General features: G+C 39.9%; 1 protein-coding gene across 1 annotated transcript in view; it reads right to left on the bottom strand.

Annotated features, from left to right (window-relative positions):
- Nucleotides 1-23305, bottom strand: part of LOC126428046 (intermembrane lipid transfer protein Vps13) — a 487343-nt gene that overhangs the window by 376587 nt on the left and 87451 nt on the right. The window contains exons 17-18 of the mRNA XM_050089923.1: nucleotides 13442-13589; nucleotides 174-445 (exon numbers count right to left, since the gene is read on the bottom strand). Coding sequence (XP_049945880.1) covers nucleotides 174-445; nucleotides 13442-13589 — 420 coding nt within the window. The remainder of the gene's footprint in view (nucleotides 1-173; nucleotides 446-13441; nucleotides 13590-23305) is intronic.

Below are 23305 nucleotides of genomic sequence, written 5' to 3'. Positions count from 1 at the left end.
ACACCCCTTATACAACTCAAAATTAAGACTGTGGAAGCACCATTATAAAGTTTTGCTGTGAGGACATAGTCAAACAATGATTGCCCTCCAATATGTCAGAAAGGATCTGAAGAGCTGCACTAACTGCTGACCTCATATTTGCAACAGATCCAGTATTTATGACGACTACTCACACTGGTGTACTTGACAGTGAGTAGGTACTCGAGCTCCCCTGCCGTCATCGGTGTGTCCAGCACGCGCACCGACCCGGACACGGGGTCGTTCAGGTCGAAGTCGAGCCCACCCAGCCGCAGCATAACCGTCTTATCGAATGTCTGGTCCACCATCTCGAACTCCAGGTGGAGCATCCGGAAAGTGAACAGCTTTTGAGCAGTTTCACCATTCCCACTGGCATCGGACTCAGGTTCCATCATGTTCAGCTGGTTGTACATTGACATCACGAATTCTGTGAAACATCACAAAAAAAAAATCTGATTAAAATGCAGTCTTGCTTATAACAAGAATCATATTCATGAATCAGCTGTAATATATAATACAGGGTGTTTATAGATCAGTTATACAAAAGTAAGCCTTAACTGTAAAACGGGCAAGTAACTTAAAAGATCGATATAGCACTGAATGCAGGATATCTTCAAGTTTTATTCTCGCCTAACACTGTCAGTTCCCGACATTCCCACTACGTGGCATGTGTGAATGATTTATTCCAATGTTATCACAGAGTCAAATAATGGTGCAGAGGGTACGCAGTGTCATTTATGGGTTCACGAATTTAATCTGCTACTACAATTCAGAGACAATTCAGGACTGAATATTGCAAGCCATCACATCAAAGATCGGCTGCTGTTAGTTGGTACAATTGGTTCACTGAAATAGGCTGCATATCACATAGGACACCGGGTCAGGGTCAGGTGCAGCAATTTAAAAAGTCTGGCAGTCTTACATTCGTGATCTAGGTAAATCAACAAGACACGGGCGCTCAGAATAGAACGTGCATATTATTGCAGTGCGGGAGGTATTACAGAAACACATATCCAAACACTACAAATTTGAACCATTTTGAGCTTTAAGAGGAAGTGGAGGGAGGGCATGGTTTTGGAAAAGAGCTGAGTTTTGTTTAGAAGTTTTTCACACAATACAGACTGAAGGAAATTTATTAAGAAAATTGTTTTCGGTGAAGAAGTCACCATCCACACCTGCAGAAAAGTGACTTGTCATAATGTTCAAATATGGGATGAGCAGAAACCACATCACGGAATCCACTATGTATGGGACTCATCTAAGGCAAATGTTTTTTGCACTGTAAGCTGTAACGAAATTTACAGTGCTTTCTTTTTTGCTGAGTCAACTGTAACTGGACGTGCACGAACATTATCTAATGGCTCAATTGCGTCAGGATATGGGCATACAATTTATTTTCTAGAAAGACAGTGTGCCACCACATTATGATCGTGAAGTTGTCGTGTACCTCCTTAGGAATGTGCCGACATGGATTGGATGTAGTGGAACAATATCCTGGCCACCACAATCACCTGATTTAACCCCAGTGGGTTTTGTGTATGGGGTTACATTAAAGACAGTGTTCATTCCTCCATTTCCAGGAAACATCAAAGAGCAGCAACTATAGGTAACACAAGTAGTTGCCATCATAAGTCAAGACTTGCTTCATAGTCTCAGGCAAGAAATTACTGATGGGATGTTTGTTGTGTTACAAAAACTAGCCACATTTAATACCTGTCAATAAAATCAATGGTGTATCAAACATTTCTGTAAGTTATTTAGCTTTTTCACAATCAAGGGTTACTGTATTTACTCGAAACTAAACCGCACCTGAAAAATGAGACTCGAAATCAAAGAAAAAAAAAAAATTCCTGAATCTAAGTCGCACCTGAAATTTGAGACTAAATTCAAGGGAGAGAAAAGTTTTAGACCGCACCTCCAAATCGAAACAAAGTTGGTCCATTGTAATATGAGACACAACTTAGGTCGAATGAATGATGATACAGCTACAGTAGTTTGGTTCGAGTCGTAAGCTTAGCAGTTAAGCTTTACCAGGTAGCCATTGCTATGCGTCAGGCGCTCCATCCGTATTTATACGGGTACCCTGCCTTTTTCATGTGCTTCATCTGGTTTGAATTGATTGCTTATTTTTCTTTGATCTGATAAGTGCCGTTTTCTTTGTTATAGGTGTTTACGTCACTCTACTGTGTCATGCATTGTTTGTCGCATTCTGATAATGAGTGTTTATGACCTGTCACTGCTCGCGGCATGTCTTGCTTTTGTGTGCGCTACCGCCGCTACCAATTTTTTTTTAAAAAAAAGAGCTAAACAATGGCAAGAGACTGCTATTTGTTGTTACTTACACTGCTGCTTTCTTTCTTTCTTTGATAATAATCAACAAGAACCAAATAATAGACTGCGTGTGATAGAAGATGTTGTGAAGGAGAGTTTAGCGAAAATTTTTCTTTGTTCGAAAATTTTTGCAGACACGTCTTTAATACATTACATTCTGCACAGAAATTAGAGTCATCTTAGATTTAAAAACCTAGTCAGTTGTTGTGCTTCATTTCTAACTGTATCACTATTCGGCGTAAGAATAATACGAATATAAACATGGCATGATATGCATATTCTTCCGAGTTTGCTGTTGTCACACACTAGTTTCGTAGTTTATTAGGCAGACAGGATTTAAATGAGATAGCAGCAAACATGAATAAATACATGGCAAAATGTTTATATTCGTATTATTCTTATGGTGAAGAGAATATGGCATGTGATTCACAATTCATAAAAGTTCCTATTAGCAACCCTATCTTGTCACAAGTAAGAAAAAATTCAGAACGTAGAGTTGGCCATATTGACAAACATCCCAAACAGTCTTGCCAGTCAGATTTTCGTAGTACATTGAAATGCTGCTACATTTGAAGATGACCAATATGGAATTTGTATTTACTTCGTTGGATAATGTATGAAAATGCAGTGGTCGAAACTCGGGATGGAGAAAAAAATCTCCTCTTCCACCTTAATTTATTTACTGATGCAGAGGTTTTGGCGCCAGTATTTATCTTTGTGCTTGCAAAGCATGCCTCTGTAGCGCTACATATATTCGACGGCAGAAGTTAATTGTGGCCGCACCTACCAAGATTTTACAGAACGTCTGCTTACTTTGCACTCTATTCTAAGCCGCAGGTGGCTTTTTGGATTACAAAAACTGGAAAAAAGTGCAGCTTAGACGCGAGTAAATACGGTACTTCTGTATAACTACTTTATAACCACCCTGTTACTTTCAATGGCCCAGTTTTCCGCATAAGCAGTTTAAGAGTCATATAGTGAAGAAGCCAGTTTATAAAATGTTTGTTTCGATGCACTGTTTCTACAACAGCTGTTATATAACAATTACTATTTGAAAAACAACATCACAAAGGCTACCGTAACACGTATTGCATTGTCAACAACCATGTTGAAAATGATTACTCCATTGAGATGTTTATTTATAAACAAATACATGTTACAGCAGCTTATAGAGAGTTTGCAATGGTGCTCCTCAAATACACTGAAGCTAGGAAGTAACTACTATTTGGTTTTTACTGTCTTGTGTGAGACGTGTCTGCTTTATTAGTAACATGTCATCAGTGGTGACAGGTGATTATTGCTCCCTTTCATATGACGTAAAAGAGAAGGGTAATGTACAGTATGTAAAAGAGTCAAGAAGGAATAATAAAGATTCATGGTCACGAAGTATATGAAGTTAAGGAGTTATACTACCTAGGCAGCAAAGTACCGTATTTACTCGAATCTAAGCCGCACTTTTTTTTCGGTTTTTGTAATCCAAAAAACCGCCTGCGGCTTAGAATCGAGTGCAAAGCAAGCGGAAGTTCTTAAAAATGTCGGTGGGTGCCGCCACAACTTAGTTCTGCTGTCGAATATATGTAGCGCTACACAGGCATGCTTTGTAGGGTGCTGTTTGTAGGCACAAAGATAAATACTGCCGCCAAAACCTCTGCATCAGTAAATAAATTAAAAAAAAAAAAAAAAAAAAAAGGTGGAAGACAAGCATTTTTTCTCCGCGCCGAGTTTCGACCACTGCATTTTCATACATTATCCAACGAAGTAAATACTAATTCCGTATTGTTCACCTTCGAATGTAACAGCATTTCAATGTACTACGAAAATCCGACTGGCAAGAATGTTTAGGATGTTTGTCAATATGGCCAACTCTACATTCTGAATTTTTTCCTATCTGTGAGAAGAGATGGTTGCTAATACGAACTTTTATAAATTGTCTCTTCTCGTCATCCGCCAGGCCTCAATCTCCGCTAATTTCAAGTTGCCGCCACTCATACCTCACCTGTCTTTCAACAACTTCTTTGCCTCTACACTTCTGCCTCGACTGACATCTCTGCCCAAACTCTTTGTCTTTAAATATGTCTGCTTGTGTCTGTATGTGTGGATGGATATGTGCGTGTGTGCGAGTGTATACCTGTCCTTTTTTCCCCCTAAGGTAAGTCTTTCCGCTCCCGGGATTGGAATGACTCCTTACCCTCTCCCTTAAAACCCACTTCCTTTCGTCTTCCCCTCTCCTTCCCTCTTTCCTGACGAGGCAACAGTTTGTTGCGAAAGCTTGAATTTTGTGTGTATGTTTGTGTTTGTTTGTGTGTCTATCGACCTGCCAGCGCTTTTGTTCGGTAAGTCACCTCATCTTTTATAAATTGTGAATCACATGTAGTATTCTCGCCACCATAAGAATAATACGAATACAAACATTTTGCCATGTATTGTTTCGTGTTTGCTACTATCTCATTTAAATCCTGTCTGCGTAATAAACCACAAAACTAGAGTGAGACAACAGCAAACGCGGAAGAATATACATATCATGTCATGTGTATATTCTTATGGTAAACAGTGATACAGTCAGAAATGAAGCGAGGCAATTGCCTAGATTTTTAAATCTAAGATGACTCTAATTTCTGTGCAGAATGTAATGTACTAAAGCTGCAGAGATTTTCAAACGGAGAAAAATTTTCGCTAAACTCTCATTCAGAACATCATCTATCATACGCAGTCTATTATTTGGTTCTTGTTAATCATTATCAAAGAAAGCAGCAGTGTAAGTAACAACAAGTAGCAGTCTCTTGCCATTGTTTCGCTAATGAGACGATTCCTCTCTCTCTCTTTTTCTTTTATTTGTAAGCGGCGGTAGCGCGCTCAAAAGCAAGCCATGCCACGATCGGCGACAGGCCGTAAATACGCAGTATCAGAGTATGACAAACAATGCATGACACAGTACAGTAATGCATTTTCAGCATAGAGTGACGTAAACACCTATAACAAACAAAACTGCGCTTATCAGATCAAAGAAAAATAAGCAATCAATTCAAACCAGACGAAGCACGTGAAAAAGGAAGGGTACCTGTATAAATACGGACGGAGCGCCTGACGCATAGCAATGGCTACCTGGTAAAACTTAACTGCTAAGCTTATGACTCGAACCAAACTACTGTAGCTGTATCGTCATTCATTCGACCTAAATTGTCTCGCATTACAGTGGACCAACGTTATTTCGATTTGGAGATTCTGCCTAAAACTTTTCTCTCCCCTTGAATTTCGAGTCTCAAATTTCAGGTGCGGCTTAGATTCGGGAAATTTTTTTTCCTTGATTTCGAGTCTCATTTTTCAGGTGCGGCTTAGATTCGAGTGCGGCTTAGACTCTAGTAAATACGGTAACCAATGATGGATGGAGCAAGGAGGACATCAAAAGCAGGCTAGCACTGGCAAAAATGGCATTCCTAGCCATGAGAAATCTTCTAGTGTCACACAAAGCCCTTAATTTGAGGAAGAAAATTTTGAGAATGTATGTTTGCATCACAGCATAGCATTTGATACGTGGTGCTACAAACGAATGTCAAAAATTAGGTGGACTGATATGGTAAGGAATGAGGAGATTTGCACAGAATCGAAGAAGAAAGGAATATGTGGAAAATACTGACAGGGAGAAGGGACAGAATGGTATGACATCTTAAGACATGAGGGAATGACTTGCATGGTATTAGAGGTAACTCTAGAGGACAAAAACTGCAAAGAAAGACAGAAATTGGATTACGTCCAGCAAATAATTGAGGACGTAGGTTGCAGGTGCTACTTTGACATGAATAGGTTGGCACAGGAGAGGAATTCATGGTAGACTGAATCAAACTAGTCAGAAGATTGATGACTTTAACTTCCTTCCTCTCTCATTCCTAGCAGAGGCTGCAGTTGACATGAGCTCAATCTCGGTTTAAAAGTTCACTATTTTATATTGTTTTTAGAAAACACTTTTCATTTACTGTTCTGCACTATCATCAGTTTTTTAAAACTTCGCACAAGTTTTAAAACTTCAAACAAGTTCTACTGTAGCTACACTCCCTTTGCAGTCTGCAGTTGTGTGTCATAAGTTGTGAGGAAGTTTAAAAAGTATAGAAACAGCACATGAAAATTAAGTAAAACTGAGCTTCTAAAAGCTAAAAGTGAATTGTGAAAGCCAAACTGTTTCTGTCTGGCACACAGTTTTAATCTCCCAGGCAGTTTCATAAATTTATATTTTTAAAGAAATTTAAATTTCTGTATCTGAAAACTGGCTTATCCTGAAGTTGATGCGTTCTAACAGCTTTTTAAAAATTACTAATATGTAACAAACAATTACTGAATCTAAACTTCTAATATTTCATACTTCGCAGTTGTATTTTTATACTTTACTGCAGTGAGCAGGACTGAAACGTTCAGCACGATATATATACGGTGTGTCGCTGCTCTCAGCAGTGGTCTGTGCGACGTTCCACACCTGTAGACCAGGTTCTCAATGTCCACATAGTACAGATGCACGTCCAGTTTGATGCATTGTGTGAACAGCAGTGGCCAAATGAACATTATCCAGGACCAAAATTCTGGCACATGTTGCACTTACTGTGTTATTACACTCCATTGAAAACAGTCTGCTTGCTGTTGCTGTTGTGGTCTTCAGTCCTAAGACTGGTTTGATGCAGCTCTCCATGCTACTCTATCCTGTGCAAGCTTCTTCATCTCCCAGTACTTACTGCAACCTACATCCTTCTGAATCTGCTTAGTGTATTCATCTCTTGGTCTCCCTCTACGATTTTTACCCTCCACGCTGCCCTCCAGTACTAAATTGGTGATCCCTTGATGGCTCAGAACATGTCCTACCAACAGAACCCTTCTTCTGGTCAAGTTGTGCCACAAACTTCTCTTCTCCCTAAATTCTATTCAATACTTCCTCATTAGTTATGTGATCTACCCATCTAATCTTCAGCATTCTTCTGTAGTACCACATTTCAAAAACCTCTATTCTCTTCTTGTCCAAACTATTTATCGGCCATGTTTCACTTCCATACATGGCTATACTTCATACAAATACTTTCAGAAACAACTTCCTGACACTTAAATCTATACTCGATGTTAACAAATTTCTCTTCTTCAGAAACGCTTTCCTCGCCATTGCCAGTCTACATTTTATATCCTCTCTACTTCGACCATCATCAGTTATTTTGCTCCCCAAATAGCAAAACTCATTTATTACTTTAAGTGTGTCATTTCCTAATCTAATTCCCTCAGTATCACCCGACTTAATTCGACTACATTCCATTATCCTCGTCTTGCTTTTGTTGATGCTCATCTTACATCCTCCTTTCAAGACACTGTCCATTCCATTCAACTGCTTTTCCAAGTCCTTTGCTGTCTCTGACAGAATTACATTGTCATCGGCACACCTCAGTTTTTATTTCTTCTCCCTGGATTTTAATGCCTGCTCCGAAGTTTTCTTTTGTTTCCTTTACTGCTTGCTCAATATACAGATTGAATAGCAACAGGGAGAGGCTACAACCTTGTCTCACTCCCTTCCCAGCCACTACTTCCCTTCCATGTCCCTCGACTCTTTTAACTGCCATCTGGTTTCTGTACAAATTGTAAATAGCCTTTCACTCCCTGTATTTTACCCCCGCCACCTTCAGAATTTGAAAGAGTATTCCAGTCAACATTGTCAAAAGCTTTCTCTAAGTCTACAAATGCTAGAAACGTAGGTTTGCCTTTTCTTAATCTTTCTTCTAAGGTAAGTCGTAGGGTCAGCACTGCCTCACGTGTTCCAACATTTCTACGGAATCCACACTGATCTTCCCCGAGGTCGGCTTCTATCAGTTTTTCCATTTGTCTGTAAAAAATTCGCATTAGTATTTTGCAGCTGTGACTTATTAAACTGATAGTTTGGTAATTTTCACATCTGTCAACACTTTCTTTCTATGGGATTGGAATTATTATATTCTTCTTGAAGTCTGAGGGTATTTCGCCTGCCTCATACATCTTGCTCACCAGATGGTACAGTTTTGTCAGGACTTGCTCTCCCAAGGCTGTCAGTAGTTCTAGTGGAATGCTGTCTACTCCCAGGGCCTTGTTTCAATTCAGGTCTTTCTGTGCTCTGTCAAACTCTTCACGCAGTATCATATCTCCCATTTCATCTTCATCTACATCCTCTTCCACTTCCATAATATTTCCATTTCCATAATATTGTCCTCAAGCACATCGCCCTTGTATAGACCCTCTGTTGCTTGCAGCAGGACTAAAATTGTGTGTGCCTCTGACCAGGTTACCACTAACCCCGTGATACTGCCATGTACGGCTATTCTGGTGTCGTGAAACAGTTAATTGGAGAGTGGCACGGCACTCTGTTGTCCTTGGTGATGAGAGTAGCTTCTGTCTGAATGTGAGTAACAGACATATATGTGTACAGCATAGAACAGGTGAGCAGGCTACTCTGGAGTGAATCCGTCCACAACACACAGGTTCCAACCCAGACTCTCTCATGTGTGGGGTTGGCAACTTCTTGTCACACTTGGTATTTCTGCAGGTAACGTAACCAGCACTGGACAGGCATTCCTGTCTGCTGTGCTTTTTCAGCAGGATAACACACGGCCACATACTACTGCTGCAATAGAACGTGCTCCTCGTGGGGCACAACAACTGATCTGGCCAACACGTTCACCAGATCTCTCACCAAATGAACATATATGGGGTATGGTGAAGCAAGAACTTTGTCATTCTACCACTGCCGAATTGCAACAAAAGGAACAAGATGCTCGGGACAATCTATCACAGAATGTCATTTGACACTTACAAGATAATTTTTGTACAAGAATTCACCCCTTTGTTGTGCCAGAGGGACGCACACTGATCAGATGAGACCATTTGGGCACTCTTTACTCTGGCACGTGTTTCATTCGGTCCAAATTTGTTTGATACAAAATGTGATCAAAAAGTAACAGAAAATTTTTGATTTTGCGGACTTTTTATGTTCAATTTCCAATTTTTTTATCTTTTTAGTACAAATGTTCCTGATGTATGTTCGCATCTTCAGTTGTTTTGATATTTAGTTTGTCACTGTCAGTCGAAAAGGTTATAAGTGTTTTAGAGTGCTCCGCAAATTTTTACTTTCAAAAAGGGTGGATTCAGAAATTTGCAATAAATTTTGCTTGAGAAATGGAATAAATTGCAGCACTGCATTCAGAATGTTGACTGTGGCTTTTGGTGAATCTGATATGAATACAGCAAGCATTTACAAGTAGTATGAATGTTTCGAGGATGGTCGGGAAGACATTGAAGACAACTACTGCCCTGGACACCCTGGCACATCATTCACTGACATGATGTGGAAGAAATTAAAAAAAAAAATGTTCTAGAAAATCATCATAGCATCATCAGATTGCTGATGACATTGCCATATCCTTTGGCTCATGTCAAGCAGTTTTTTCAGATTTTTGGGCACAAAATGTGTAGCAGAAAAGTTTATTCTGAAACTGTTGAATTCAATCAATTGAAATTCATCGACAGTTGAAGGAGACATGTGGTGATGGAGTTATGGATGTGTCGAAAGTGCGTTCGTGGGTGCGACAGTTTAATGAAGGCAGAACATCGTGTGACAACAAACAGAAACAACCTCGGTCTCACACAAGCCGGTCTGATGACATGATCGAGAAAGTGGAGAGAATTGTTTTGGGGGATCGCCGAATGACTGTTGAACAGATCACCTCCAGAGTTGGCATTTCTGTGGGTTCTGTGCACACAATCCTGCACGACAACCTGAAAATGCGAAAAGTGTCATCCAGGTGGGTGCCACGAATGCTGATGGACGACCACACGGCTGCCCGTGTGGCACATTGCCAAGCAATGTTGACGCGCAACGCCAGCACGAATGGGACTTTCTTTTCGTCGGTTGTGACAATGGATGAGACGTGGATGCCATTTTTCAATCCAGTCAGCTCAATGGAAGCACACAGATTCACCGCCACCAAAAAAATTTCGGGTAACCGCCAGTGCTGAAAAAATGATGGTGTCCACGTTCTGGGACAGCGAGGGCGTAATCCTTACCCATTGCGTTCCAAAGGGCACTACGGTAACAGGTGCATCCTACGAAAATGTTTTGGAGAACAAATTCCTTCCTGCACTGCAACAAAAACGTCTGGGAAGGGCTGCGCGTGTGCTGTTTCACCAAGACAACATACCCGCACATCGAGCTAACGTTACGCAACAGTTTCTTCGTGATAACAACTTTGAAGTGATTCCTCACGCTCCCTACTCACCTGACCTGGCTCCTAGTGACTTTTGGCTTTTTCCAACAATGAAAGACACTCTCCGTGGCCACACATTCACCAGCCGTGCTACTATTGCCTCAGCAATTTTCCAGTGGTCAAAACGGACTCCTAAAGAAGCCTTCGTCACTGCCATGGAATCGTGGCATCAGCATTGTGAAAAATGTGTACGTCTGCAGGGCGATACCGTCGAGAAGTAACGCCAGTTTCATCGATTTCGGGTGAGTAGTTAATTAGAAAAAAATCGGAGGCCTTAGAACTTGAATGCACCTCGTATGAAGGTGTGTACATCAACGAACAAACAGCCTCAGGCATTTTCTGCCTTGTCGTGATAGAGACTGTTGCTACAGAAGACGAGACTACGACATCGAGGTCAGTTCCGTCAAGACCTCAAGGGACAGCAATATGCACCTATACAGATGGTGGTAGTCTCACACAAACAATTTATAAAACAGCAGGTTTCCTATGTGCTTGTGGCTGCAGGATGGGAATTAACAGATTTTTGAAAGCAGAACAGCAGTTGGAGCTAGACACATAAGATGTGCCATTTTGGAAATCATATGGGAATTCAATACTCTGAGATCCACAACGCCAAGGGTGTGCTGGGAACACAAAATTTCAGGGACGTGCATAGAGTTGTCAGTACTAACAGACAAGTAACACAGCACGAAATGACTAGAGAAATCAATGTGTGACATACGACAAACTTATCTACTAGGACAGTGCGGCAAATTCTGGCATTAATGAGCTATGGCAGCAGACGACTGACGCGACTGCCTTAACAGCACGACATTGCCTGCAGAGCCTGTCCTGGGGTTGTGAACCACATCCGTTGGATCCTAGATGACTGGAAAACTGTGGCCTGATCAGGTAACTCCTGATTTCAGTTGGTAAGAGCTGATAATAGGGTCTGAATGTGGTGCAGACACCATGGTCCCAAGTTGTCAACAAGGCACTGTCCAAGCTGGTGGTGACTCCATAATGGTGTGGGCTGTGTTTATGTGGAATGCAGTGGGTCCCCTGGTCCAACTTATATCTGCCCACGTTGTGTTGTGCCAACTCCACTGTAGCTTCAATGGATTTTTAAGTTTGTTTTATATGCCCAACTTCTAATTTCACCACACAAGTCTCCAGCGTTGAGCAGTTATTGCCTGATGGCGACACACAATACAGTTTTTTAAAGCGGAGTTCACCGTTATTAATTATGTTTTTTAGATTTAATTTTATTACTCGTACAGAGACTTGATGTTCCTTTGTTTAACAGCGTGTCGTCAAAATAAGTATGAAATGCTAATGTCTTTGCAATACATAATGTCGACTATTGAGTTAAAGTTTGTACCTGTTTTGCCATTTTAGAGAAGAGAAACCTTAAGCGCTTCTGCTTCTATAGTCTCAGTATCAAATGTTCACTAATTTCAATTTACTTCCTATCTCAGTTCAGTATTTAACACAAATTATATATCAATGTTATTTCAGAGATACGGTTCCACACTAACGGAATAACACGTAATTGTCACTTAACATCACTTTTATTAATAATCCTTTTTCTTATGACATAAATGTTAATGAATGATCACTATCTAAGAGGAAAGAGGGATTGATCCTAATCATGAGATAACAGCTTTTAATGAGCTCGCAATCGTTAATTAAATAAAAAGTCATGTTCAAGGATGATATGCGAACAACTTTCGTTACGTCCGTTTTCACGTATCTGTCAAAACTAATCCTGTCGCCCAAAATTCAAATTAACACTGACGTTAACCCCTTTTGTCTGAACATCGAATCATAACTATTATGTGAAAGTTTATTCTAGTTCCCAAAATAATTTCTTTCAGATATGCGCACAACCGAACAGCAGAACAGAACACAAACGACTTGTTTTAACAACCGAACAACGCAATGATGTTACATTATGACAATGTCCGTCCAATGAACATCTCTTTGACTTTATATTCTGTACTCTGCTTAATTACATCATTCCCAATTACAATTTATTCAGCCATTTAACAAAAACATCTAACAAAAAATAAAATAAATTTATCCCAACATAAAAGATCCGTTATAAACTGAACCAATCATTAACTGGATGTGGTTTAGACTATTTTGAGACAGTTTGCAGCCATTAATGGACTTCATGTTCCCAAACAATGGTGGAATTTTTATGGATGACAACGAGCCACCGGGCCACTGTTGTTCGTGACTGGTTGGAACAACATTCTGGATAATTCAAGTGAATGATTTGAACACCCAGATCGCACGAGATGACTCCTACTGGACATTTTTGGGACAAAATTGAGAGATCAGTTTGTGCAGAAAATCCTGCACCAACAACACTTTTGCAATTATGGTGGGCTATAGAGGCTGCATGACTCAAAATTTCTGGAGGGGATTTCCAACAACAAGAGTTAATATCACATCGAGATGCTGCACTATGCCATGCGAAAGGAGGTCCTACACGACGTTAGGAGCTATCCCATGACTTTCATCGCATCAGAGTAAAACAACCGATCTTAACTTCATAGGAAATGTCAGGGATTATCGGGACAGCAGGTGAAATTTATCAATAACATCCCCACAACTTGGTAGCTCTATGGGATCTAAACATCAATGAGGAGCTTATACTGCATATGACATATACAAAGAAACTTGTGAATTCTCTTCCTCACTGAACTGATGCCATTAGAAAAGGCTGCAGGTAGGGGGTGTTACATGGTATTAGTATGAGCTCTCCTTGGGTTAACTTAGTTTTTGTCCAGTGTATGTTTTTTTTAATATAAAATACAAGCGTTACTGATGTACGTCACAGATTCACTCACCTTTCATCACAAATTTTACTTCCAGATCTACAGCCTGAACCAATTCATCAGATGGCACCTTGGAGTCTTCTCTCTGCCTCGGTTTGCGCACTTCAAATTCAAGGTATTTGGCAACAGCAGATGTGCTCGATGATCTCGATCCAGTTTCCTGTAATGCAGATATGTCATTACTATTTTAACAGTGCAATCAATTAACTTACATGTTTCTAGAAACTATAAAGTTCTATTTATTTAAGATGTTACAGGTCACCATATTCACAACACAAATTAAGAACGTATACACAAGAGGTCTGTAAACAGGGTGTTTTGTTCACCCATACTCGCTCGAGCCCAGTGCACTCGAGCACAGCTCACTCGAGTGCGAACACACTAAGAGGACAGGCTGTGATTAAACGAGATACCACGGGGAGGGCAGCACTTGCCACACTGCTGTTGCGACCGTTTTAGTAGCAACACTGCGTGTTTGCAGACACGATGGAACTACACTCTCATCATTATAGTAATGCTATATTCCTGGGAGGTAGTGTCTAATTGCAACACCTCTGTGATGGATAAGAGGAAACAGCTTGCCTTATGCAGCAACGAATATTTTGAAACAGTTTGGCAATTCACAGGGACACTATATAACCATGAACTTTTGCAAGAATGATAATTAAAATCACACTGATGTTTTTTATAATACCATGTGCTTTATTGATTCAAATGTACATATGTGAACTTGACAATCTAAGAAATAAGATATTTAACAGGAACAAAATTAGCTCCAAATTATTGACTGTTATCACGATTAGAAAGAATCTACACATTTTGGATCAAGTCTGCTTTGTCTGTCTGAGATAAGGCTACATGCCACGCCGGAATTTCTTTTGCTAGTGACATGTGAGTCTGGAACACAAAACTTTTTTTGGCTAAATCAGATAGCATGGGAAAGAGACTCCAATTACTCTGTCATCTCTGAAGCTGATCACTGTCTTCGCCACTATCCATTTGGGTTAAATAAAAAGTCAGCATCGCCAGTAGATTTAGTATGACAGCTCCTACAGTACAGTCACTCCAAAAATAGGGACTTCACAGTTTTAGCTATGGAACGTGGCTGACAATCGCTCAATGGCACTAAATACATATTTACAAATATCGCAAAAGTATAGTAAGATATTACTGCCACATTATAATGTTGTTCTAGCTTATCAGGAACTGAAATCTCTTTACATATTTGACTGACCCTGTTTAACATACCATCTCTATGAGACACAGAATTTTGAATGATCGAAAGGGTGACCACAGAAATGCTACTGTTCTGTGCAACATCAGAATTTTGACTTTCTCCTCTATGAGACGGAGACAGCACTCTTTCCATGCTTGTAGTATCTACAGTTACACTGTGCTGCCAAAACGCTGGTGACACTGAAACTAGGATTTTGCAGTTAAGTGCAATTTTCATTTGCTCGACACGCATCATGTATTAAACAAGAAAACCATGTCTACAGCAATCAAAGTATCTTCGGACCCTGTATCACATTGACTTTTCAGTTTGTGCATCCATAACAAAACAAACTGAATTGTTGCAATACTATGAAAAGGAAAGTTGCTACTCACCATATAGTGGATATGCCGAGTCACAGATAGGCACAATACTATCACTCAGCATCTCTGCTATATGGCGAGTGGCAACTTCCCTTTTCATAATATTGTTATATTCCATCCTGGATTTTCCATTTCTTGATTTCAAACTGAATTGTTGGATACTTCTCACCTTCGAGCATTTCTATTGCACCTTTGAATAGGTCTAAAAATGTCATGAGTTCTTTTGCAATGTTGTTATCATAACCAGTAACTTTTTCAGAGACGTTTCTTTCCAGAAGCATTTCCGCAACTTTATTTTACTGCCTCACTATGAAATGTAGCATCCTAAACAAGCTGTTTCACTTACTCTCCATTTCTTGCTTCAAGCCTGTCTGTAAACAATTCATGTCACCAGTTTTCTTCGTGAAATGGACAGTCTCTTTGGCAGCTATGTCGCAGAATAAACAACTGCAACCTCATTTATCAAACAACGGTCACTGAAAATGTGGTTCAGGACTGTGTTCAAAACATGTGTAGTGCATGCATAATGCTGAAAGGCTGCAGTGTCTTGCACATATTACTGCCTCAGTCAGTGAGAAATGAAATCTTACTACAACACTGGGGATTTACTCCTGACAATTTGAATAATGTTTCCTCAATGTATTGCTCAAATACATTCAGCAAATGTTTTCTTCTCAGAAAATAAAATTGTCACCAATATCATATTTTGCAGCACCTAATCTCTATAAACAAAGTGTGCAGTACTAGATGTGTCACACATTTTCCTATACGCATCAGTCATTTATTTGCTGTAAATCCATATGCATTTATGCATAAGGCCTGGATAATGCTGGGCATCCTACCTTGTCATATATCATTGGCTTGTCTTTCACTGTTTCATGATAGTGTCTTAAGATGATACAAAATGTTGGAGACGTCTACATGGACCAATTCTAAACTGATGTTTGGAAGCTTCTGACAAAAAATCCTACACCTAATATTAATTTAAATGGACAAAGATCTCTCGCCCACATTTCTGCACATCTTTTTAAGTACTGCAACTTTTAATGAAACTGTAGTTGGAACTTGCGTGAACCACTATCGTTCACGGATTCAACTATAGTAGCGCTTCACAACTTACACTGTGACATCTTATGCAGACATGTGCCTTTAGATGTGTGATGGTGGATCCATAAGGAGAACACAGCACTTGCTACAGCACTTGTAGTAACATCGTTATCAGTCACTAATGAAAATCTCTCCCAGGCACTTATGGCCATCATCTTCCGCGCTCTGGATATATTCATTCAAATCAAATTTCACTTTCGCTCTATCCCTCACCTAAAGGTCACGCACTGTGATTCTAGAGTGGGAGAATGAGTGGCTCTTGCAGACCTCTAATATACGAGGTGCGACAATAACGTAATGAAACTTGTTTTCTTTGCAAGATGTGGGAACCCTGCAGGCTTGCATAGGCACAATATCTTTCACCTTGGTCTGTAAGCAGCTTTAGTCCAAGCGGCAAGTCGATGCAACTGCTCAGTCATGAGTTGTGCTGTAATAAGTAAACTAAGTTAACACATGTTTGTGTCTCTCGTCACGGAAATGGAACCGCATAATATTGCACAACCGTTTGCCATTTCTTTTTGCATTAAATTGGATGAAAACACTTCAGAAGGCTTTTGGAGAGGAGGTTATGTCAAGAGCTCAAGTTTTTCATTGGCATAAAATGTTTAGTGAAGGCAGAACGAATGTTGAAGATGAAGACCACAGTGGACGACCATCAACCTCTTGAGTGCTTCTTTGATTCCAAGGGAATTGTTCATAAAGAGTGGGTGCCTCCTGGACAAACAGTTAACCAGTATTACTACAAACAAATTTTAGAAAGATTTCGAAGAAGAGTTCTTCGTGTCCGTGCCAACACTGCTGATAATTGGATTCTGCACCACAATAATGCGCTATCCCATACTGTTCTGTCAGTACAGCAATTTTAACCTCAAAACAAATTTCAGTACTACCACAGCCACCTTATTCACCAGATATCACTCTGTGCGACTTTTTTTTCTATTTCCAAGAATCAACATGGCGGTCAAGGGACACCATTTTCAAACGTGTGTGCAATCAGAAGGGAACTACTTTGAAGGAGACAACACTAAACTTGACTAAAACGGTAAGGAACATTTTTTTTTCACATCAGTGTCATTACTTTATTGTCACCTTGTACACATATAATAAAATACAATGGGTATATAGGGGAGGACTGATATTATCCTCCACTAAAGGGATTTGTTTCAAATTCTGTGTAGTACTTTAGAATGAATCTTTCACTATGCATTGGAATATAGAAGAATTCAAGAAATAACCAGAAATGCAAAATTTTGGCAAAGTTTGTGTTTCTTTGTTATTTTTTGGTGGTGTCCTAGAACTACACTAATGTAAAAAAATTGCAGCGTCAAAAATTCATTAATGTAGAATAATGAAATTTCGGTAACACATTTGTCTAGGTAACACATTCAAGTGATTAACATTGCAAGATCACAGGTTAATGCACACACAAGATAAGCCACTGCCAAGTCTTTCAGCAATATGAGGGCTAGTGTTATCCTGTTGGAAAACATCCCCTGGAATGCTGGGCATGAATGTCAGCACAACAGGTAGAACCACCAGAGTGACATCCAAATTTGGACTCGTGGTGCATGGGATAACCACGAGAGTGCTCCTGCTATCATACGAAATTGCACCCCAGACCGTAACTCCAGTTGGAAGTCCAATGTGTGTAGCATTCAGATGGGTTGGTTGCAGGCATTCAACTGGCCTCCTCTAACCAATACGGCCCATCACTAGCACCGAGGCAAAACCAGCTTTTGCCAGAAAATGCAACAGACCTACAACCTGCCTTCAAAAGGCATCACTAGAGTCACAAATGGCACTGGTTTGGGGTCAGTGGAACGCACACTACAGGGCACCTGGCTCGGTGCTGACCATCACGTAACCAATTTGTAACAGTTCATTTTATCACTGTGGGGCCAACTGCTGCTGCAGATGCAGTACCGTGTGCCAGAGCCCCAAGCCGAACACAATAGCTGTCAAATATTTGAAGAAATGCATCTATAAGCCATCAGCTGTACTAATGCCATATTTTACGAACTACGAGGTGCATTCAAGTTCTAAGGCCTCTGATTTTTTTTCTCCGGACTGGAAAGAGATAGAAACATGCGCATTGTTTTAAAATGAGGCCGCGTTCATTGTCAATACGTCCCAGAGATGGCAGCACCGTATGGCAGATGGAATTTTACCGCCAGCGGCGAGAATGAGAACTGTTTTAAATACTTAAAATGGCGACGTTTTCCTTACTTGAACAGTGTGAAATCATTCGTTTTCTGAATTTGCGTGGTGTGAAACCAATTGAAATTCATCGACAGTTGAAGAAGACATGTGGTGATGGAGTTATGGATGTGTCGAAAGTGCGTTCGTGGGTGCGACAGTTTAATGAAGGCAGAACATCGTGTGACAACAAACCGAAACAACCTTGGGCTCACACAAGCCGGTCCGACAACATGATCGAGAAAGTGGAGAGAATTGTTTTGGGGGATCGCCGAATGACTGTTGAACAGATCGCCTCCAGAGTTGGCATTTCTGTGGGTTCTGTGCACACAATCCTGCACGACGACCTGAAAATGCGATAAGTGTCATCCAGGTGGGTGCCACGAATGCTGACAGATGACCACACGGCTGCCCGTGTGGCATGTTGCCGAGCAATGTTGATGCGCAACGACAGCATGAATGGGACTTTCTTTTCGTCGGTTGTGACAATGCATGAGACGTGGATGCCATTTTTCAATCCAGAAAAAAAGCGCCAGTCAGCTCAATGGAAGCACACAGATTCACCGCCACCAAAAAAAAAATTTCGGGTAGCCGCCAGTGCTGAAAAAATGATGGTGTCCACATTCTGGGACAGCGAGGGCGTAATCCTTACCCATTGTGTTCCAAAGGGCACTACGGTAACAGGTGCATCCTACGAAAATGTTTTGAAGAACAAATTCCTTCCTGCACTGCAACAAAAACATCTGGGAGGGGGTGCGCGTGTGCTGTTTCACCGAGACAATGCACCCGCACATCGAGCTAATGTTACGCAACAGTTTCTTCGTGATAACTTTGAAGTGATTCCTCATGCTCCCTACTCACCTGACCTGGCTCCTAGTGACTTTTGGCTTTTTTCAACAATGAAAGACACTCTCCATGGCTGCACATTTACCAGCCGTGCTGCTATTGCCTCAGCGATTTTCCAGTGGTCAAAACAGACTCCTAAAGAAGCCTTCACCGCTGCCATGGAATCGTGGCGTCAGCGTTGTGAAAAATGTGTACGTCTGCAGGGCGATTACGTCGAGAAGTAACGCCAGTTTCATCGATTTTGGGTGAGTAGTTAATTAGAAAAAAAATCGGAGGCCTTAGAACTTGAATGCACCTCGTATAAGATGCACTTTTCTTTCTTCCAAAAATTGCTTCCAAAATTCAGGTGCATCTTATACTCGAAATTAATATAAAAATGTCCAGTGTTTGATTTTGGGAACACTGGATTCAACTGGCAGCAGTGTACCGATGCAACGAACACAGGTTGCGGGGATTCACAAGGTTGCTAAAACTGCCTCCTTACCATCCCACCATCACAAACACAAAGCACTATCTAACCTACGATGTGTCATTGCAGTCTATGCTGCCAGTGAACTGAAAGCAATTTGTTTTATCAGTAACAGTACAATAGTTTTGCTAGTAGCTTGTTTCATTATAAAAAAACCATTCGCAATTGGAGGACTAGTAAAGAAGAACTGAAAAAACGAAGGATACTAAATGAGGACTGAATTCAAAATGGTCAAAACTAGAAGGTGACATATTGAAATGGATTCAAGGATGCTATCAAAATGGCTCTGGAATTAATACAAAAATTATTCAAATACAAGCTCACAACTTAGCACTACAGTGGAAGTTAACTAACTTTAAGGGTGGAGTTGGTTGGAGCTGCAGGTTTATGAAGGGTCTGGACTTAGCACGCGAACCAGAACCAAAATATCTCTGAAAATGCCGCAAGACTATGAAGATAAAATATTATCTTTCCCTCACTTTATTACTCCAATTCGGGGGGGAAAAAAATGTGGAACTAAGCCAAATAGCTAATATGGATGAAACTCCTCTGACATTTGATCTGCAGAGCAACAGAACTGTTGCCATGAAAGATGCTAAAATTGTAACTATAAAAATAAGCAGCCATGAAAGAATGCACCACACTTCATGTTGTGCTGATGGTGCTAAACTTAATCCAATGATCATTTTCAAGCACGAAATGGTACCACACTGCCAGGTGGTGGTGTTCATGTACATGACAAGGGCTGGATGGACAAGACTAGCATGAAATTGTGGATTAACAGAGTGAGAGAGAGAGAGAGAGAGAGAGAGAGAGAGAGAGAGAGAGAGAGAGAGAGAGGAAAGGTGCTTTATTGAAGAATAGTTCTCTCTCCTCTCCTGCTATGTCAGTTTAGTAGTCATTTGTAAAATTCTGTGAAAGAGAAACTAAGGCAGGGAAATACAGAGCTTGCTGTTATTCTGGGAGGACTTGCTTCACAACTGCAACCTCTTTATGTCTCAATAAACAAACCACTAGAGTGTATACGAGAACAGAATGGAACAAATGGATGACAGATGAATCCCAACACGAATTCACACTGAAGGGAGCATTAAAATGACCTACAATCAAACAATTGTGTCAGTGGATGAAACAGTCATGGTCTAGAGTGAGAGAAGGCATTACTTACTGTTAAATCTTTCAAGAAGTTCGGCAGAAGTAACACACTCGATGGCAATGAAGATCATCATATATGAAGAGGACAACAACGATGATGGTTTTCAGGTATTTCAAATGTCAGTTCAGTTTTATAAACTAAGATTTTTTGTGGTTTGGCTTTGCAATCTAATAATAAAAATGATAAAAATGTTACTTTAAAAAAACTGCTTAAAAATTATGGTGTGACATAGTCTTAGCGTCTTATACTCCGTAAACACACTATACCTTTACTCTCTACTGGTTCTACTTAAACAACCATCTTCACAGGAGGAAAAACTGTACAATGACGAGTCACTAATACATTATAATCAAATCAACTTCAATCCTATGTTCATTTAATTGTTCCATAAACTAATATGAACGAAAATCATTTTGTCTGATCCAAAACAATTTATACCAGACAAAATAATTTTAGTTCATCTGAGTTTGTGTAATGTGTGTCACAAAATGAGTTTGTACTCTCTTGTTTGTCAAAGGAAATAGTCTGTGAATTTGTAGTAGTGATGTACCATTTTTTGATGATGCTATTTTCTGTTTTGGGAAAACATACAAACAGCAAGTACAAAGCAATTATTCAAGAAGGGAAGTATTTTGCAATGGAGTGCATTTATTTATCAATAGTTTTATTTACTTTTTGAAAAGAACTGGAAATTTATGTGTAAATTAGGCCCTAAACATCAAGAATTACCAAATAAACAATTGGAATGATATACCTCAAGAGTTAATACAATCCTTAATTATAGCAATGGACAGTAAACATACAAACATTTTACAAAATGTAAGAAAGTGTAGTCTTTTATAAAGCCTTTATTTTGGCATTGAAAGGTGAAAGCAAACGTGAAGAAATTCAGGAAATAAACTTATATAAAAGAAAAAATGTCTTTTAACTTATTAGTTTTCTATCTTTGCAACAAAAATGAAATTTATTATGATGTGACAATTTTCCTTGTGTTCCTACAAAGTGTGATACAGTTAATGCTATAATCATTAAATATTGCAAAATCAATGCCACACATACTGCACTGCTCAGTGACATTATCTGACACACAGACTAAGAGCTTAAGTGATATTTGGTTGTCACTGAATTGACAGATTTGCAAATGAGTGACCTATTTTCTCTTAACTGTTTCTGCTATTTTTCTGATGCACAGCATCCAGACTACCTGCATCTGTACGTATTTAAAACTATTTTCATACTTTAAATTGGTCATGTACCACAGTCTGCATGTGCAAATGTGCTCAGTGGCTGTCCCGGAGGGTCAAAACTTGAGATCAAAGAAGGAACACAAAGTTGAAAAATAACTCTTGCCGATACCTTGATGACGTTATGAAATTATGTCCCTACACAAAAAGACTGCATCTCTACAGCAAACAGCCAACATACCAGATAAAATTTTCTTCTGAAGGCATAATTTAATTTGCACAATGGGAAGTTATTTGGTAGACACTACCCGAAAGCTCCACTCTCTGCTAATAGCAGAGCAGCACGTATGTCCGTATTCACATAGTGCATACATATAAACGCACTACAAAGTGCATTCAAAAAGTAAGGTGACTTCATATTTTTAAGAAAAAATATTTATTCAGTCATCAATATTCATGTTGTCTCCTTCAAAGTAATCCCCCTCAGATACAATACATTTGTGCCAACACTTCTTCAAATCATCGAAACACTTCTCATAAGCACTTTTTGGTACAGCCTTGAGTACTTCCAGCAATGCAGTTTTTATTTCCTCAATTGTTGGAAATCTTCGTCCCTTCACAGGTCTCTTCAGTTTTGGCCTCAGGAAGAATTCATAGGGGGCTAAATCCTGTGAATATTGATGATGATTGTGTTGTTTTCGGCCAAAAAATCTCTCACAAGTAATGATGAATGAGCAGGTGCATTGTCGTGATGCAGAAGCCATGAATTATTTTTCCACAATTCCGGACATTTTTTGGATATTGCTTCCCACAAATGGCACATAATGTCAAGGTAATATTCCTTATTGACTGTACAACCTTGAGGCAAAAATGCATGATGGACTACACCATTGGAAAAAAACAGTGAGCAAAACTTTGACATTTGATCGAACTTGGATGCTTTTTTTAGTCTTGGCTCTCCAAGATGCTTCCATTGGGACGATTAGGTTTCAACGTCATAAGCATAAACCCATGTTTTGTCACCAGTTCTGACCCTTAAGAGTAAATCAGGATCATCACTGACATCATTAAAGCGCTCCTGAGCGATGCTCATGCGACAGTTCTTCTGATCAAAATTAAGAAGTTTTGGAACAAACTTCGCTGATACACATCTCGTGCCCAAAACATCAAAAAAAAAAATTACATGACACGAGCCGACCTATGTGCCACCATCCTCAGCAATTTCTCTTACAGTAACTTGACAATTTTCCAAAACAAGTTTCTTCACGGCTTTGATGTTATCACCCGTTGTTGGTGTGCTGGGACGTATAGAGCGAGGTTCG

Source organism: Schistocerca serialis, chromosome 12 (genome assembly GCF_023864345.2).
Source record: "Schistocerca serialis cubense isolate TAMUIC-IGC-003099 chromosome 12, iqSchSeri2.2, whole genome shotgun sequence".
In the NCBI taxonomy this organism is placed as follows: Eukaryota; Metazoa; Arthropoda; class Insecta; order Orthoptera; family Acrididae; genus Schistocerca; species Schistocerca serialis.
Note: the sequence above shows the minus strand (reverse complement) of the source record. Positions and strands in the feature narration are given on the sequence as shown.